Here is a 20020-nt window from a genome sequence, read left to right on the forward strand (position 1 = left end):
AATGTAGGAGTGAGGGTCTGGGTGGACAGCAGCTTGACTTCTCCATCCCCAGTGACTTGTGTATGTACTGGATTCAGCAATAGGACCTTATTAACAGTTTGTGGAGAGGAACCAGTGGCCTTGGCAATGGCCTGAGTTATTTTCAGGTTTCCAGGGGTCCTCTTTGGTCAACAGCTTGATTCAATGTAACCCATTCCCGGCACTGAGGACTTCATTTTGTGGCATACACTCTTGTTCTTTGGAAAGCACTTGAAATTTTTTTCTTTAAAAAAACAGTACTTCCCAGAAATTGATTAACAGGGCTAGACAGATATCTGTGTCTAGTTTTTGGAAAACAAAATGCCAGTAAATTGATAAAGAGACAGTGTTTTCGCTTCCTTTCCTCCCAGTGTGATGAAAACCTCTGAGGAAAGAGGTTAAGGTCTATGGAATTTATTTCAGCTCGCCGTTCAAGCTCAAGGCCGTCATAGCAGAGAAGCCGAAGGGGGAGCTCTCTGAGGCAGCTGGGCATATCAGATTCATCAGCTTTCCCACGTTTCTGCAATGAAGATGGTGCAGAACCCAGCAGCCATTTGCTTCCGTGCCTCCTTGGCTTCTGTCTGGGCACAAAACGGGAGTGAGGTGGGAGTTTGTCTTCAGTCTCGTGACTCACTGACAGATCTGTGACGATGAGTATGAACATTCTCAGCGAAATACTCCATAGAACCAACGTCACGCGATTTTATGTTTTAAGTATTCCGTGTTAAGTGTTCATGAAAGCGCATGGTTTTGAGGTCTATTTCCACCTGTTCTCATAGGTAACATGTGTTTGCGTCTTTTCAGACAATCACAAGGACTGCTCTGGTGTGTCTTTGCATCTCACACGTGTGCCGTAAGTGCCTCCAAGTTTTCCAGACAAGATCTTTAAGAACGTAGAAGTGTTTTAGTCATCTGATGCAGACAATTAATTAACCTGAAATTACTGGATCAAGGCAATAAATATTTATTTTCTCAGTGTCAGGTATCTGGGCAGGTGTCTGCCACATGGGCTTCAGTAATAGGCTGTTTGGGGCAGTCAGTCCGTGTTAGATTCAGCAATGGAAGAGTCACCTCCAGCCCCTCACATAGTTGACTGGGGCTCTCTTTCAGTTTTTTCCCCCTTCTTTATGGAATGTAAACAGTTCAGATGACAATACATTTCAGGTAGGGAGGAAGAGAAAGGAAGAGGGGTATTGAGGACGGGGGATAGGATTTCTGTCTGCTTCATTTTGATTTCCGTGAGAATCACATTTTATAAACCATTAAGTCATACTTGTCCAAGTGGGTATTTTGGCTTTATCACAGAATTGGGAGAAATGCCATTTTTTTCTTTCTTTTTTTTAGACAGCCTTTGATTGCCGGCATGTATCTCATGATGTCTGTTGACACCGTGATACCACCAGGAGAGAAAGGTAATGACCGCTTAACATTTACATTAACTCATCAACTAATCTACAAGAGCACATTCACGGTACATTCTATAAGCTTATAACATGGTCAATATTTATGAATATATCTGAAAAGTAAACCAGTTTTTTAGCATCCTTGGATTTTAAATGAATTTTTAAAAATTACTCTAAGCCAGTGATTTATTGGTTTTCCAATATTTATTTATTATGCCAAGAATGAAGGTCCTGGGTTGCTCATGTGTTGTATAAAGACTAAATATTATTTTACAAGCAATCTATTCATTCTTCAGATGTAGAAGTTTACCTGCATAATGTACAGTGGTATAAACTATTATATGGAAAGATTCAAAATCAAGAGGATAGAAAACCCAGCACAGATCAGGCTTAGTATTTAAATACAGTAATCTCTCTATTTGCAAAATGGAAATAACAACCTAGTCTTCCAAGATAGTATAAAGCTACAAAAATATATATGACATCATTGATTCAATGAAAATGTCACACTAAATATGTTATGTTTGTTTGAATGGAAATCTTTTAAAGTTAATGTTTCATATGGCTTATCTATTACTGTTTTTAAAATCTATTTTAAAAGCATATTTATTTAATATTTATTATTTGCTAGGAAAATGGGAAAAGTATATCGAATGAGTTCATTGGAAATATGAGCTACCAATTTAGTAATTCTAGGTATTTATATTCATTTTTTAAAAATTCTTTTTTCACTACCAAAAACAAATTTAATTTTTTTCAGCAAAGTAAATTTCAAGAAAAGCTAACAGATCAGGCCTCTGTCTTCATATAGAGTATTTTAATTTGCTCCTTATCATTCTGTTGTTAAATATAATAAAAATTTGAGGGAAAATTAGGATCCAAGTATACTGTATGAAAAAGATTTGAATAAATAAATATGAGGCATGAGGCTCATAATGCATCTTCATAAGATGTCTGGCACAGAATAAATATTTATGTCTGCTGGGTAATGAATGAGTGCTTATTTCACAAGAAAACCAAGTGCCAGCACCTGAGACTACCTCACACATATTTTTAATTTTAAAAAAAAAAAAAAAGCAAAAACCTGTTTTCCAACTGCATTGTGACTTCTGTCTGTGTTTCTCTTTCCCACAGTGGTGAATGCTGATATTTCGTGCCATTATAACACGTATCCAATGCATGTGTTTGCCTACAGGGTCCATACTCACCATTTAGGTAAGAACTCAAGCTGAATGTTAAATTATAAATATTTGGCATATGCTTGCTGGCTCTATAAACGTAACGTTTGAGTTTTATTAGGCCTTAAGTACAATTTTATCAAATTCCTTGAATTCTTACACGGTTCCTGATGATTTCATTAAGATGTCAGTACTTTGAATTCTGAAACTATTTAGGTTTATTTTTTGAAAAGAGAGTAAATACGAGGTGTGGCTTTTTTACTATTATCAATGTTTGTTATATTGCACGATTCTGATTTGTGTTTGTTTAGGTAAGGTGGTAAGCGGATACAGAGTCAGAGATGGGCAGTGGACGCTGATTGGACGCCAGAGCCCGCAGCTGCCGCAGGTGCGTGACTGCCAGCTCAAAGCTTTTCTTGGCACTGCTCTCGGTATCCTGACGATGCTTTCCTTCCGAAAAGTATTTCTTATGAATTCTCCGAGAATTTTGTACACTTTGCTTTGATCCTGCTCAATTCTCCAGCTTCCCACCAATCCACCAGACCTCCCTACTCACCCGACTTCAAGTTCTCGCTTTTCTTGCTTCGTGGTTTTTGCTTTTGTTTTGCTCTGGAGTTCAGTTTCTGTTGCTGGCTGCTCTTCGGAGTGGACCCTACGCAGGAATGTGGTCAACCTAATCAGGTGTCACACCGTTAAAGAGAACAAGGTCTCCTACCAGCAGCCCCCAAATGACAGTAGTTTCTCGGCTAGTGGTGGGACTTCACACCTACCTCTCCCACCTGCCTTCTGGGATTCTCTCTCCTTCGAGCTTGCACAGGTCTTTTTCATGTTGCAATTTCATATGAGCAACTGCCCTGTTGTGTCCAGAAAGGGCTGTTTCCTTGAAGTCGCCCACCACCTCTGGCTGGCGGTCACAATCTTCTGCCTTCTCTTCTGATGTGGTCTGCTGTGATCTAGACATTCTGTTTAGGGCTGAGAATTCCAACCTGTCTTCTTCTCTGCTTGCTGGCCAGCTGGGGTCTCGGTGAATTGCTGTTTACACAAGGAAAATCGTTGTGATGATGGTTGAGAGGTGCACGGATCTGTGGGTACAGTAAAGTCATTAGGAGCCATCTTCATATGCTCTCAGCAAACCCGTCCCATCGTTCAGTCGGTTACAGAAATTTCTTTTAGTCTTATTGGGCATTGGAGGCTGTATACATAGATTTTGTTTATTTTAAAGTCTGACACTTGTGCTCTAATGTGGAATTAATGAATTAAGGGAGAGCTCATTTTATCTGGCAATGATTTGTGCAAGGATCAGGAGAGCTGTCTGTGTGTCTGTCCTCGTCTTCTCTACGCACAATGCTGCAAACCTCATATTCAAGCATGTAGTTCTGGGTAATTGTAGTCATTTTAATGAGTTGTTATACTTGTCTTCTGGGCAGGCTTTCTACCCTGTGGAACACCCAGTAGATGTTACTTTTGGTGACATCCTGGCAGCAAGATGTGTGTTCACTGGTGAAGGAAGGACGGAAGCCACCCACATCGGGTAAGATTCTTCACTCCCCCATTCCAAGACAGTATATCATAGGTTAAGCCACTGTTGTAGATAATAGTAATCTCTGAGAATGAATTAGACTCACTTTGGTACCATGAGAAATTACAACAAAGTTGGATTATATCACTCCCAAACTGATCGGTTTGGAAACGTCTTAGACTGTGGCCTTGCTTATGCCTACAATATTTCTTCCTGCCTCATCCATCCTTTGCATGTTGTAGTTATGGAAGACCATGTTTATTCTTTGGACTCGTCTTAATAAAAGTACTAAGATCATGAAAATTTGTTTTCATAAGAACCCTTTTGCCCTTATTTTAAGGATAATCAAACTAACACTCAGACCCATGATTCTTTCCAGTCTGTAATTATCAGTTGCTAGTCTACTAAGTGAGTATGTATCAATCCCCTTTCTAATAATGGATTGCAAGACATAACTACTTTTCAAAATTCTGACACTCCATCAAATAATATTAATTTTTGTCATAAAAATATATTAACAATTTCTAAAGCATTAAGGTCTCTTCAAAAACATAGATTAGATATTTGAAATGAGGGGCAAAGTGTCTTGAGCTTTCTGTTAGAAAAGAACATAGGTTGCAAGATGGTTGTGTGCATGCCTTTAGCACTTGGGAGGCAGAGGCAGGTGGCTCTCTGTGAGTTCGAAGTCAACCTGATCTACAGAGCAAGTTCCAGGACAGGCTTCATAGCTACACAAAGAAACCCTGTCTCAAAAAAAATTAATGTATGTGCTTTCTTTTCATGTTGAACTAGGCTCAAGGATACTTACTTAGTCCACTCAGAAGCTTGAGAAGTTACAGAAAATAAAGTTAATGTAGAAAGAGGGTTTTCAGAGGAGCAGTAACTGCTGACAAGGAACCACATGGGGTAGAAGAAAGGAAGGACTGGGGAGCATTTGAGGATGTTTCATGTCTCTGTAAAACTGGTTTTCATTTCTTTGAATGGGAAGACAGTATCAGTTTGTATTAGAGAAGCAGCTTTCCAATGGCTTTCATGTTGTGTGAGGTTTCTGAAATTCTGGGAGAAGGCTGGAGCAAAACAACAAAATTATTGAATTTTCATAAAAGAGGCAGGCTTGACAACATGGGCACAATTACACTGGAAAGAGGGAGCGGGGCTGCTCCTTCCGTAACAGTCTTTGACACTTGAGGGAAAGCGAGCCACAGCGTATTGATCAGCTGCTCTCCGTTCTGTGCTCTTGTGGGCCCACAAGAATGGTAGTTAAGTGCCAGAGGTTATTCTGTTAACCTTCTCAGTCAGTAAACAAAGCAGTTCCAAATAAACGCTTTCAGGGCATTCCGTGTATTGATTTGCAAGCTGAAGTGTGAGGAAAGTAGAATATTTTAGTCTCAAGGACCTTAACAGTTTGGGTAGGGGACTTAGAACCTTGGCCGGATTCTATCCTTGAAGTTTTCTCTCTGAGGTAATTTCCACCATAGAAATTAATGGCCTGTTAGAGTGCCAGCATGAGAAGCCAGAGTGATCTCTGGAGGCCTCTTGCAGTTTCATGAGTCTAGAATAATTCTAGTCTTTTTAAAATTGTACAGTTTGCTTTCAGATAATGCCCTAAAATGATGATACTACTCTATACTTTAGTAACTCTCTTGTGAGATAAAGCAAATATAATTCTTAATACCAAAGAAATAGAAATGGATTATAGGAAATTAAGTTATCTGGTGAGTCTATATTTTGAGTAAGAATTTATTTTTCTAGAAGAATAACAAATGAATGAGAAAAGTTCGAGAAATCTAATCATGAATAAAATTTTTACTGTAATTCTGCATGCCTATGGTGCTTAATGTGCCTTTCCAGTTTAGAAAGATAATGTCTTTAGTGTTTCTGTGTTTTGTACCTTAACAGGTATAATCTCCATAGGATACTATAGGTTCACAGTTGAAAATGTAAACAGTGAATGTGTGTTTGTGTGTGTGTGTGTGTGTGTGTGTGTGTGTGTGTGTGCATGCGTTCCTTATTAAATTATACTCTGTAAACTTCCCTCCTATATAACATGTACATGTATAGGCAGGCAAGTCTACTAGATGTAGGTCTAACCCAGAGCTTGAAGCAGTTAGATATAAATCATAGTTCCACCAAGCTAGTGAGAGGCTCCCCATGATGTTTTTCGAGAATTATCATCCTAGACTTTGGACCTTTGCTTTACCCCACCTCAAAACCACATTGACTTTGGTCCACTACTAGGAAGATTTTCAGTTGAGTGATATTTCATAGAGGTCAAGTTAAACTCTAGCAAACTTAACACTTTAGTACTAGATACAAGTTTGCTTAGAGGAAGCAATCATGATCAACAGTCAAAGGGCACGTTAAACAGGGAGACTTAGTTTCCATAGTAGAGATTCATTTTAGAACATTGCCGGTGGGAAATAGATCTAGGCATGGTGATCTGTACTGGATATTCCTGCTCAGTGAGTTCAAAACCAACCTTGACTTTGACTGGACTTTACAAGAAGATAGCATCTCAAACAAAACAAAAATATATGTTGATTTAACAACCTGCCTGCCTGTCAGGAATGAATAGAAAAAGGAAATACGAAATATTACACAATAGGACTCTGTTCAGCCTTTAAAAGAATGAAGACTCATTTGTTACATCATGTATAAATCTGACTTTATGCCAGGTAAAATAAGCAAAGAACAGAGAGACAAATACTGAACTTTTTAAAATATTATATTTATTTGAGTGTGTGTGTGTGTGTTGTACACAAACACCTGTGTCCTACAGTTTGTGTGTAGAAGAACTCAGGACTACTGGAGGAAGCCATTTCTTTCCTTCTACCCTATGGTCCTTAAGCCTGTTGGCAGGTGCCTTTATCTACTGGCACATCTTGTCAGGCCAGTGATCCTAGTTTTTTACATGTGGAATGAAAAAATGGTGAGGTAGGGTTCAAGTCATGTTTAGCAGGAGCAAGAGACAGTGGGACAAAGTGGGAATGAGGAGGAATTGTTCATTAGAGCGTATAAATTTTTAAATGGACAAGAAAACAGCTTTCATTTTCTCTTAGACGAAGTTATAATATACAATGATAAACATTTTAAAAATAAATAAATTTCAAGTATCTGACTATGAAAAAGTGATATTTATGCAAAGCGGTAGATGCACTAAGGTGCCTTAATTATTCATTGTTATATGAACATGCTAAAACATAATATTGTTACTAATAAATGTGATTAATTAAGATGTGTCAAGCAAAAGAGGTGTTAAAAGTATATTTTAAACAATGTCTTTAAATCTAGATAAGTTAACAAATATACTGAAGGATAAAGTGTCATACATAAATATGTATTTATCTTAAAATATAAAATGGTACATAAGAACTCAAAAAAAGTTTATACTAATAACATTATGCAAATACGTTTGTGAAGATTTATGTATTTATGCCTAATGGTGGTACCTATTTTACATTCAGTGAGATACTTCTCTAAATTAATTTCAAATGTTTAGTCAGGTTTAAACAAATAAATAGGCTCTATTTAAGTCAGTCAATTGAGCTAATTAAGTCAGCTAATCATCCTAGAGGTTTGTAGGCTAAAATGTCTAAGTCCTGAGGATCATCAGGTCGTATTTACCTGCTGCTCCCACTTTCACTTTTACTCTTGTTGCCTTTCTCTTGTTGCCTTCCTTCTCCTCCAGTCCCAACTCTCTTCCAAAATGCTCCCCTCCCTACCTCATGTCTTTTTATGAATCCTCATTGTAAAGCACAGTATATGCAAAGGGGAAGGCACATGATAAATAAATAAACTCCTTATTGTGCATCTTTAAAAGCATGTAACTTTTATCAAATAAATTATTTGTAATTTCATATTAACTTCCCAAGTTAGTGTGACCCAATTTGGCTCTATGTAAACCCATCTTCTGTTGACAATAAGAAACAGGACTAGAAGAGGACACCATTAAGCTGGCAGAGTGCCGCTGCCTACAACCTAAGCAAGACTACAGACGTGGAAGTTTTCTAATAATTCATTTCGGAATAATTGGCACTTTGTCAAATCTTCATTATACCTTTCTATTATAAAATAATTTTATTGAAGCCCCTGTGACAATGAGATAAGCAATAGATACATAGATAATGATAAATATTTTTTAGAAATACCACACAAAAAGCAACCCATATACACTTGAACTAAATCATCATTCAGTAGGATGCTATCAGAGCCTGTGTTTTGCATTAGAACATGATAAGTTACACACAGTTATTCAGCAAGATTATTCTTCATCATTCACCATTCACTTCCTGGGGTTCCCACTCTTTCCAGGCCCACTAAGGCATATCAGAGAGAGAACTACTGCTATTTAGTGTGCCAGCATAAAGAAGAAATTATCACCCGGGCACTGGGTTGTGATGTGAGTGTAGTGCTGCAGTGCTGGGATGTTGCTGGTACCCACATCATCATTTCAGAGAGTGCATTATCACTTGAGAGTGTCTAAAGGGCCAGGAAGCACAGCCTTCCTCCACCACTGCGTTTCCATGTGAACAGCTATTCAGATCAGCAGGTGAACTGCGTAGGTTGACCTCTGTGGGAAACAGTGGTCCGTGTCAGAATCCTCCTCAGGTGTCCAGAAAGCAGTCAGTCTGCTGTGAAGTGAATTTTGATTTTCAGGGACTACAGAAAACAGGCAGAGTGAGATAGGGATTTTTTTTGTTTGTTTTGTTTTATTTTTGTTGCTTGATGAGAAAAGGAAAAACGTGAAAGATCGTGGAATAAACCTAACAAGCTGTGCCTTTGCTGAGATGGCTTGATTCCTAACCAGCCATAGCAGGTGATGAGCCCCCTGTCACACAGGAGGGCGAGCTCAGTTCCCTAGTCTACAAGTCCAGTTAGTGGTAGATAGGAATTAAGCATGTCCCTTTTTATTCAGCCTTTCCAATGAAGTTTTCCTCATAGTAGCCATTGTTTATAAATTATTTATCCACTCATCTTCGCATCCCAGAGTCAGTACCTCCTTTTAACTGTATTGGTGGGTAGAAGAATACTTCCCACAGAATCGTGTGTTTAAAGATTGAACATACTCGTCTGTCTCTAAGATGAATGCATAATATTAATTGCATTAGTGTACCCTGTAAATAATAATGTGTGCAGTGTGGGCACATATGTATAATGTATGTATACTTTTACATGTTTATGCATAGTTTTTTTTTCAACGTGGCACACGGTAAGATAGTTCATGTTAGAAATTGCTGCATGATTTTATTTTCACAAATTTACTAAAATAATAAGCTATGATATTAAGTAGTAAAGAACAAAATATTGATTTTTTTAAAAAAATACTTAACCATACGCATTTTCTTAATTTTTACTTGTTTTATTTTTGTGATTATAATTACATTTTTTCCTTCCTTTTCATCTCTTACATTTACCCATCCTTGCTCTCTTTCAGATTTCTGACCTCTTTTTTCACTCCTTGTTATAGCATGTGTATATGTATATGCCTATACATATATATTCCTAAATGTAACCTACTCAATGTGTTGCTGAGAACTGCCATGTGGGTGCTAAGAATTAAATCCAGGTCCTCTGGAAGAGCAGTCAGTGTTCTTAACTCTCCAGCCCCTCGGCCACCATAATAACACACTTCTTCTGACAAGACCACCCTACTCCACAAGGACATACTGCCTAATAATGCCACTTTCTTTGGGAGCCATTCTTTCAAGCCACCACATTCTACTCCCTGCCCCCTCCCAAAGGCTTGTAGTCATATCATAATGCAAAAATACATTCAGTACAACTTCAACAGTCCCTAAGTATATCACAATCCCAAGCATTTTTAAAAGTCTAAAAGTTCAAAGCCTCTTTTGAGATTCATGTAATCTTAACTCTTATCAACTTTACTCACCTATAAACATCAAAATCAAAAAGCAGATCCCATACTTTGAACATACAATGGCACAGGATGGACATAACCATTCCAAAACCTAGGGAAGGAAGCATAGTGAGAAAATACTGGACCAACACAAGACTGGAAGCCAGCTGGACAAACTCCAAAACCTGTATCTTCAATGTCTGATGTCAAAATGCTCTTGAGATCTCCAACTCCTATCAGTTTTGTTGAGTTCCACACCCTTCTTTCTTTGGGCTGGTTCCACTCCCTGTTAGCAGCTTTTCTCGGCAGGTATCCCGTGGCTCTGCCATCTCCAGCATCTTGAGGTCTGCAAGGCAATCCAGGCCTCAAATTCACAGCTTTACAAAATGGCTTCTCTAAGGCCTCCATTCAGGGATACCCCTTAGACATTCCTGGTCTCAGAGATATTTACACACAGCAGCAAATTCCATAGTCCCCCTTTTCTGCTGTTTTCTATGGTCTTCTTCTCTACCTAAGTGTGGCTGTTCTGGAACCTGCTCTGTAGAACAGGCTGACCCTAAACTCAGAGGTGTGCCAGCCTCTGCCTCTGGAGTGCTGGGATTAAAGGCCTGTACCACCACACCCTACTCTAAGTTTTTCTTTAATTCCTTCTTATAAATTGGAAATTTAGCTGGGTGGGATCTTGCCCTGAGATCATCACTCCGTTTATTCCATTTCTTAATCCATTTATCTCCTAGAACACAGGATTTAGCTCTATTCTACTTCCTCATGCCCCTTTTCTCAATCTGTACATTTTGTGTTTTTGTTTGCTCAGACTGCTGCTTTTCATTATAATTTTTTGTCAGAGATGACACTAGTAACCACAAAACAGAGTCTACATTAGGCTGTTTTGAGATTTTTTTTTTTTCTGCCAATGGAGTTAATCCAAAACCCTTCACTTTTTAGCCCCAGGCAGACTTTTCAGACAAGGGCAGAAAGCAGTCACATTCTTCACCAAGATTTTACAGGAACGATTTCTAGACAGCATGAGAACATTCTTCTCTTCTGGAACCTCTGGAGCCAGACCACACAGTTCAAATCACTCTTAGCACCACGGTCTTTTGTCCTTCTATGGATATGGCCCATTAAGTAGCATTTAAAACATTCCGCTGCTTTCTTAACTCAAAATTCCAAAGTCCACATTCACCCAAACAAACACATAGTCGGGCCTTTCACAGCAGTTCCTGGTGCCAACTTCTGTCTTAGTTAGGGTTTCCATGGCTGTGAAAAGACACCCTGACAACAAAAACTCTTATAAAGGCAAACATCTAATTGGGGTAGCTCACTTACAGTTTAGAGGTTCAGTCGATTATGGTGGGACATGGCAGCGTGCAAGCAGACATGCTGCTGGAGAAGGAACTGAGAGTCCTCCATCTTGCAGGTAACAGGAAGTAGACTGAGACACTGGGCAGAATCATGAGGATATCTGAGACCTCAAAGCCCACTTCCACAGTAACACGCTTCCTCCAACAAGACCACATGTTACTCCGCAAGGCCATAATTCCTGATAGTAACACTCCCTTTGGGGTTCATTTTCTTTCAAACCACCACAAATAAATATGGAGAGAGTGTACAACCTTGCCGTGTTTCTGATTTTAATGGAAATACTTTGAATTTCTTTTTTTGTAGGGTTAATTATTAGCTGTGAATTTAAGATAAATTGCATTTATTATGTTGGGGTATAACTCTTGTATCCTGTGCTGGTTAGTTTTGTGTCAAATTGACAGATGCTATAGTCATTAGAGAGGAAGAAGCCTCGATTAAGAAAACGCTTCTATAAAATAGACATGTAGGCAAACCTACAGGGGATTTTCTTAATCAGTGATAAATGAGTGAGGGCCCAGACCATTGTGGGTGGTGGTCCTGAGGTCTAAAAGTAGGCTTAACAAACTATGTGAACCGAGCCAGTAAACAGCTCGCCTCCATGGCCTCTGTATCAGCTCCTTCCTCCAGATTCCTGTCCTGTTGGAGACCTTGCCTTAACTTCCTTCAATGGTGGACAATGATTTGAAAGTACGGGCTAAATAAACCCTTTCCTTCCCCGCTTCCTTTTGTTGGGAAAAGCATCTCTAAGTAGGACACATCCCTAGTCTAAGACTTTTATCACGAAGGGCTATGATTTTTGTCTTTCAGTATGTTTATGTGGTGCATGATATTTATTGATTTGCCCGTATTAAACCAGCCCTGCATCTCTGGAATGAAGCCAACTTGATCATGGTGGATAATCTTTTTGATGTATTCTAGAATTTGGCTTACAAGCATTTTTTGAGAATTTTTGCATTTATTCTCATAAGGGATATTTTTCTTTTTTGTTCTCTCTTTGGTTTTGGTATTAGGGTAATAGTGACTTCATAAAAAGAATTTAGCAATATTCCTTCCATTTCTATTTTGTGGAATAATTTGAGGAGTATGGCCATTATGTCTCCTTTGAATGTCTGATAGAACTCCGTGCTGAGTCCATCTTACTCTGACTTCTTGTTGCGGGTGGTAGGAGCATTTAACTAGCATTTCTATTTCACTAGGGGTTATGGGTCTTGTATTAATCAGAGTTCTCTAGAGGAACAGAACATCTAGAATGAATCTATGTATATTAAAAGAGAATTCATCACAAAAGCTTATAGGCTGCCATCCAGCTAGTCTAACAATGTCGTTCTGCTGATGGGAAATCCAAGAATACGAGAGCTGTGCATTCTACAAGGCTGTATGTTCCTGCTTACCTTCAGTAATCCTTGGAACCCCAAAGAATCGGTTCTGATAGCAGCCAAGGGATGCCTTAGTGTCATAGATGAACTTGTCTGAGAGAGTGAGGGCAAGCAGGCAAAAAGTCAAAGTTTCCTTCTTCCATGTCCCTTTAGTATGGGACCACCCGTTCCTTTCAGAGCTTGTGATTTTCTGACTTTAGGTGGCGTCTTGACGCCATGAAGAAGCGCACAGTGAACAGGTGTTTGCTTGGAATTGCTGCACTTCACTGTTTGCTTTTCTTTCCCCGAAAAGGTCGTTAAAATGATGTAGCTTAGATTTGGAGTAAGAAGCCCCAATGATTTCTGAAGCATTAACAGAGCTTCTCCTCGTGGCAAGAGCCAATTCCTGAGGTCTCCCAGGGGCCATACTTTTTCAAAGCTTACAGGAATCACATCTTATTTGGGAAAGACTTTTATTTTTTCCCCTTTTCTTGCTGATGTCATCTGTGTTGCTATGGAAAAGAATTGATTGCCGCCTGACAGTGCTGGAAAAATCAACACTGATGAACATCTCCAGAGCAAACAGTCTACTTTAGAGCTGGTTTTTGATTAGGCTTGCTAAAAATTGTTACCACTGATAACCAAAAAGATATGTTCTTTTTCCAGCACTGTGTTGCTATACAAGCCTTCTGAAGTGCATGGATACAAAGCCTTCTCAATTTCCACAGAAAATCTTAAATACCTGGTAGCCTCTGTTGACTGAGGAAAAAAAGCATGCTTTGTAAAGACTGGGTGTTATTTCTATTACCTGGAACAGTTTTCTTAGAAATAGCTGTTTCGTTATTTTGAGCATCCGTGTTTAGCATTATCTATCAGCTGTGCAGTATTACCTGCATTTCCTGGGTAAGACGTGCACCCCTAGAAGAGGTTAAGCAGAATACACTGGGACTTTTTCGTTTCTTGCTCCTTCGCTCTAGTTGCAAGGTCAGATATCAGGGGTCTGCTTATGATGCTTGAGGTGGCAATGAATCCAAAACAAGTTTCTAGACACTGGACAATAAGTGTACTTGTATATAATACATGATATTCCTATTGAAGTATTTTAAATTTGACCATCTGTCCTAGTTTTGTGTCTGCTAACTTGATAATATACCCTGATGATAAAAAAACAGCTTAAGGAAGAAAGGTTTGTTAGCTCTCAATTCTGGGTTACAGACCATCTCTGCATGGAAGTAATGGCCGGTAGAAATTGAAGCAGCTGGTGACATTTATTGTCAAGAGCAGAAAGAAAGTGGTTGCATGCATCTGTATTCTGCTCACCTTGTCCTAACTCAGGACCCCAAAGCAGGAAATGATCCCGCCACTGTTGGACTGGTTCTTCCGATCACAACACTTCCAAATAGCCTTGCCTGCAGCGGAATCTAACCTACGTCATTCTCATTGAAACACCCTTTACAGATGTCCTACTTAGCTTTTACTATCCACTTGGACAAGCTGTAGTCATCTGAGTGTGAAGTCTCAATTGATTGATGGACTGCCTAGATCAGATTAGTATAGTGTCTTGCATTTGGAAAATTTTCTTGACATGGAAAATTTTCTTGATTCTTGGTTGATGTAGGCTTGGTTCTTAGCTCACTGTCGATGGCACTAGCTCTAGGCTGGTGGCCCTGGACTTGTAAGAAACCCAGCAGATAGTGCTCCTCCATCATTTTTGCCTAAACTTACTCCTTGAGCTTCTGCCCTGACTTTCTCTAATGATAGACTGTAACCTGTAAGTGGACTGACGCCCTATCCTCTCCTAATTTACTTTTGGTCAGAGTGTTTTTTCAGAGCAACAGAGATAAACTAGAATACCAGATGATCCTAGCTTCCTGAAAGTTGATAATTAGAGCAGTGTACTTTATTAAAAATGTGATTTATTTCTGGGATTTGTAACATGCATGGTAAATAAAGAATAAAGGGATTTAGGAGGGGAAAAACTGCATCTCTGAGCTTTTTAAATACCCTTTTCACCTGTGATATTGGGTGACGTCCACAGAGTACCCAGACATCAATACTCCATTGTTAGGTGGAATTACACTTTTGATCATGTGATTTTGGTGTTTGAGACTGTGAAACAGATGCAGTTTTCTCACTGATGAGTCCACTGTCGGCAGATTTACTGGTTTCACTTATCCTGCATTAAGGATGTGTTTTATATGAACTATTTCTAGTGCTCTATCTTCTTTATTTCCCCTACAGCGGCACATCGAGTGATGAAATGTGCAACCTATACATTATGTATTACATGGAAGCCAAATACGCAGTTTCCTTCATGACCTGTACACAGAATGTGGCTCCAGAGATGTTCAGAACTATACCAGCAGAGGCCAACATTCCAATTACTGTCAAATCTGACATGGTTATGATGCATGGCCATCACAAAGGTGAGTGGGATATTTAACAGTGTATCACGTGATCTTGTGCTCCATAGTTTCCTTTGTTGTCTCACTTGATTATATGATGAATCTATAATCATTTTAGCCAATCATTATGCACATATAATATTCCCTCTCTTTCTTTTTATCCTCTTTTTTATTTCTTTATAAATAATACCAATCAAAATTCCCACTTCTTCCCCTCCTCCCACTTTCCTCCTGCTCCCTCATTCATCCTCCCCCCCACCTCCCTCCAGTCCTAAGAGAGGGCAAGGCACCCTGCCCTGTGGGAAATCCAAGGCCCTCCTCACTCCATCCAGGCTTAGAAAGGTATGCATCCAAATATAATAGGATCCCAAAAAGCCAGTACATGCAGTAGAGACAAATCCCAGTACCATTATCATTGGCCCCTCTGTCTGGCCCAATTGTCAACCACATTCAAAGGGTACAGTTTGATCCCATGTTCTTTCAGTCCCAGTCCAGCTAGAGCTGGTGAGCTCCCATTAGCTCAGGCACACTGTCTCAAAGTGTGGACCAACCCCTAGTGGTCCTTACTTCCTTGTTCATATTCTCCCTCCTTCTTCTTTTCAACTGGGCCTTGGGAGCTCAGTCCGGTGCTCCGATGTGGGTCTCTGTCTCTGTCTCCATCCATAGCCAGACAAAGGTTCTATGATGATATTCAAGATAGTCATCAGTCTGACTACAGGACAAGGCCAGTTCAGGCACCCTCTCTTCCACTGCCCAGGGTCCTAGCTGGGGACATCCCCGTGGACTCCTGGAAACCCCTCCAGAGCCAATCCTCTTGCCAACCCCAAAATGGCTTTGTCAATTAAGATGTATCCTTCCCTGCTCCTATATCCGTCCTTTCTCCATTTCAACCATCCCACTCCCCCAAACTCTCCCCAAACAACCTAGATGCCTCTCTTTCATATGCAGTCTCTACTCGCTTATATGTCTCCATCAAAACTTTCAAAGCAGGTCACTGGGAAAATGGTTCAGTTGGTGCAGTGCTTACCATGAAAGCCTAGGGCCCTGAGTTCAGATCCCCAGCACTGGTATAAAAAGCTAGACACAGTAGTATACATCTGTGCACACTAGGAAGGCAGAGACAGAGGACCCTAAGCTCTCCTGGCCTTCCAGCCCAACCAAATCAGGGAACTCCTGACTCAGTAGAAGACCGTGTCTGGAAAAGTAAGAGTGATTCAGAAAGGCATCCAGTGTTGACATATGGCCTCCACAAACTGATGAATAGAAACATTCATGTCCACATGCACACACATGAATATATACACAGTGCACACACACACGCGACAAATATCAGCCAGTGATGAAAAGACCGTTAGTTTTGTGACGAATCCCACCAATATAAACCTCTCGTCATATAATTCCTGTGTTACTTGTACCTCATTCCTTCCATAGGCAGAAATGACTTACATGATTTATAATCTGTACCATAACCTGAATAGTGAAAATGCTTATCCTTTCCAACCATATCTGTCTAATGTGCAGATATAACACACATTTTTTCAAGTAAAATATAATTCTTGATGTTTCTGGTGGTTTCTCTTGGAGTATGATTCTCAGATTCATGCTTTAGCTTATTGCTCATGTGCACAATGGTCCTGCTTGATGGCCATTCCTTTAGTTTAACATTGTAAAACACACACCCGGTCTCACTGCATGAAGCTGTACCAGGCTTTTATTTTTAGGCCACTGCAAGCTCCCAAATCAAGACATGGAGACTTAATATTAGTTATGAATGCTTGGCCTAGCTTGGGCTCATTTCTGGCTAGCTCTTTTAACTTAAATTAACCTGTTTCTTTCCATCTACCTTTTGCCTTGGGGCTTTGTATTTTTCTTTCTTTCTGTGTATCTTACTTTCACTGCTCCTTGGCTCTGGATGGCTGCTGGCTGCCTGGCTTCTGGCCCCGGGTGTGTCCCCCTCTTTCTCTTCACTATCTTCTTCTTTTTTCCTCTCAAGCAGAGATTTCTCTTCCTATGTATTCTCACTTAGCCCCACCTAACCTTTCTGTACCTAGCTATTGGCCATTCCGCTCTTCATTAGACCAATCAGGTGCCTTAGGCAGGCAAAGTAAAACAAATGCACCACATCTTTACATAATTAAACACACACTTCCTTACTTGTCAAACAAATACAGCATAAACAAATGTAATACATCTTTACACAGTTAAAGTCATTTTCACCAAATGAAGTATGCTGAGACCTTATGGAGTTTTGTAAATTCAACCATAAAATGCCACAGCAGCTAGTAATCGGTCATTTATTAAAATGCGAATATATTTAGAGACTATAAGTTTATATTTTCTTGAAGTGTATTAAATTATTATTAAAGTCAATGTAAAAAAATAAATATGAGTAGTTTGTTGAAACATTTTTAATGCTCTGTAATTAATATGTTACCAGAAAATAATAGTTGGTCTGCTAATATAACAAACCAGGTAACTGATAATGATGTTGGGGGTGGCAGAAGATGGTGAATGAGCGCATTACTAACATAAAGATTCTTGATAATGTAATCAACACAAGATTCTGAGTAATATAACTGTTTTGGTGACCAAATTCCAGTAAACTAATTAAGTATGTAATATATGCTGATAATTCATGCCCAACTTCTTTAATTCTTTACAGAAACGGAAAACAAAGACAAGACAGGTCTAGCCCAGCAGCCAAAGCATGAAGAGGAAGAGGTATTGGAGCAGGGTACGTACCCTTACTTCTGTAATTATCCTATGAAAGTATTCGTTGTCCAAATAGGCGGCCAAATTACGAAGCCATCAAATAGTTTGTCTCTATATCAACCTCAAATCATATCATTACTGTTCTTATATGATACATAATTTATGAGGAAGTGGCCGCTTGTGCTTAGCCACAAGAGCAAAATTCTTTAGTGTGATTTAGTCTTAGGCTTCTCTGTCTTTGCTTCGGCTTATTTTCTATTGTGACTTTTTAATATAGCTCATAGACATGCAAATAGAGCCGTGGAAAACAAGCCTTGGGCTGCTTTTGAAATCCAGTAAACTTTTCCATTTAAATTATGATGTTTATTAACTATATTTGCCTTTAAAGCGAAAAGAAATTGAGAACTAAACCTGCCTGTTTCCGTCGCTCTCCTCTGCCCTCAGAAGGGCAGGACTGCTGCTATACACTCAGGGTCTTGTGTTAACGTTGCCATGAGTTAAGAAACATCACTTTTCCTGTGTCCTTTGCAGTAGGACTGTTTTAGCTATGATGTCATAAACTACATGTGCTGACAATGAGAAAGCACTCTCCAGAGTTTTGGTCTCTTGCCAGTTGTTTAGAAAATAATGCTTTGTGTTAGGTATTAGACTAAATCTCCAATTTATTCGTTTCAGATTAAATATGATAGGCTTTTAAACATTAGCTTAATATTAATGCAATAACTTGTCAATATAAGGAAATAAATGTTTTCTATTGACAGTATGTGAAAGTTTGGGCCACGGAGATAGCTCAGTGAAAAGAGCTCTTGCCGAGCAGTCACAGAAACAGAGCTCAGATCTCACATAAAAGGCAGGCTGCCATGGTGGTCCATCTGTAATCTCAGAGCTTGGAAAACCAAGACAAGGGATTCCCCAGGGCATGCTGACTAGCTAGGCTAGCCAAATGGGTGAGCTTTTGGTTCAGCAAAATAACCTGCCTCAGGAAAATAGAGTAGAAATCAGTTGAAAAAATGTACATCAGTCTCTGACCTACACACACACACACACACACACACACACAGGCACACATACTCGTGCACCCGTACAAATACAAACACACATAAATGCATACACACCACACACATATATATGTAAAAAAAGCCACCTTATTAAAGTAGAGCATTTTAAAATACAGCTTAGCTTCAGGCATTTCTGTGTTTGTGTTATATCTAAACTAGGGAGATGATTTTTGCACTACAATCCTGTGGGTGTAACTTAAAACAACTAAATTTATCAGTCTTGTTGATACATTTGTTAGGGACTCAAGAGTCGCAGCCTGATTACAGGCATTATAAACAGAGCTGAGAGTTACTATGCTGAAACTTGCCCAGATTTACAAATAATTATTTCGGCATTGGACACAGTTTGAATTCATGTCTTTGAACTAATTTGTGCAATCTTAAAGTTCCTTCACTACTGCTAATGTATGTGTGGCAGTGTTGAATGAGAGCGCCGTTTGTAGATGGCGTAAACTAAGGCCGGACTATCATTTCCTGTCCGCGTTAGTTTAGTTGGTTGGTCAAGGTTAAAAACCTAAAAACCTTATGAGCAAATCATTCTTACTTTGGGTTGTTGTTGTTGTTGTTTTGGTTTTGGGTTTTGTTGTTTTGTTTTTTGGTTGTTTTTTTTTTTTTGAGGTCAGGTTTCTTTCTCTGCGTAGCTTTGGGGGCCTGTCCTGGAGCTCTATTTTCTTCTACTTATAGTTAAAAAAGAAAAATACTGTATGGAAAATAATATAAGTTGGAAAGAAATATTCTTCTGCCTCAGTTTTGGAAAATAAGCCCTAGTGCTCCCATGTTGGAATGGCTGTATCTATCATCCCCCAACATTCTGTGAAGTAGTAACTCGCAAAGCCATGCCAGTGGCCACGGCCGTCTCTGTGTAAGCCCACTGGCCACTGGAGGACATCAGCTAAGGATTAAGTAGAGACACAAGGCTCTGCACATTCATACAGGTTATCTGATATATTAATGAGGTCAATCTATTTCTTTCCAATGCATAGGATGGATCTACTCATTACTGAGAGAACAGCCTATTCTTCAAAGAGACGTTTATTTGCACAAAATATCTATGTATTTCACTCCCTAGGAAGTCATGCTGACCAAATAGCTAGTCGGAGGACTGCAATTATTCAAATAAATTACCCCATGTGTCATAATTTTTAAAGCA

At 39.3% G+C, this 20020-nt stretch overlaps 1 protein-coding gene across 10 annotated transcripts in view; it reads left to right on the forward strand.

The window, feature by feature from the left end:
* Pam (peptidylglycine alpha-amidating monooxygenase) overlaps window positions 1-20020 on the forward strand; it is a 286594-nt gene that overhangs the window by 207539 nt on the left and 59035 nt on the right. For all 10 annotated transcript variants that reach the window (XM_085696100.2, XM_085696107.2, XM_085696114.2 and 7 more), the window contains exons 8-14: window positions 823-871; window positions 1363-1430; window positions 2556-2636; window positions 2911-2987; window positions 4027-4130; window positions 14937-15121; window positions 17763-17834. In XM_085696100.2, coding sequence (XP_085552226.2) covers window positions 823-871; window positions 1363-1430; window positions 2556-2636; window positions 2911-2987; window positions 4027-4130; window positions 14937-15121; window positions 17763-17834 — 636 coding nt within the window. The remainder of the gene's footprint in view (window positions 1-822; window positions 872-1362; window positions 1431-2555; window positions 2637-2910; window positions 2988-4026; window positions 4131-14936; window positions 15122-17762; window positions 17835-20020) is intronic.

Source organism: Myodes glareolus, chromosome 1 (assembly GCF_982192425.1).
Source record: "Myodes glareolus chromosome 1, mMyoGla1.1, whole genome shotgun sequence".
NCBI lineage: Eukaryota > Metazoa > Chordata > Mammalia > Rodentia > Cricetidae > Myodes > Myodes glareolus.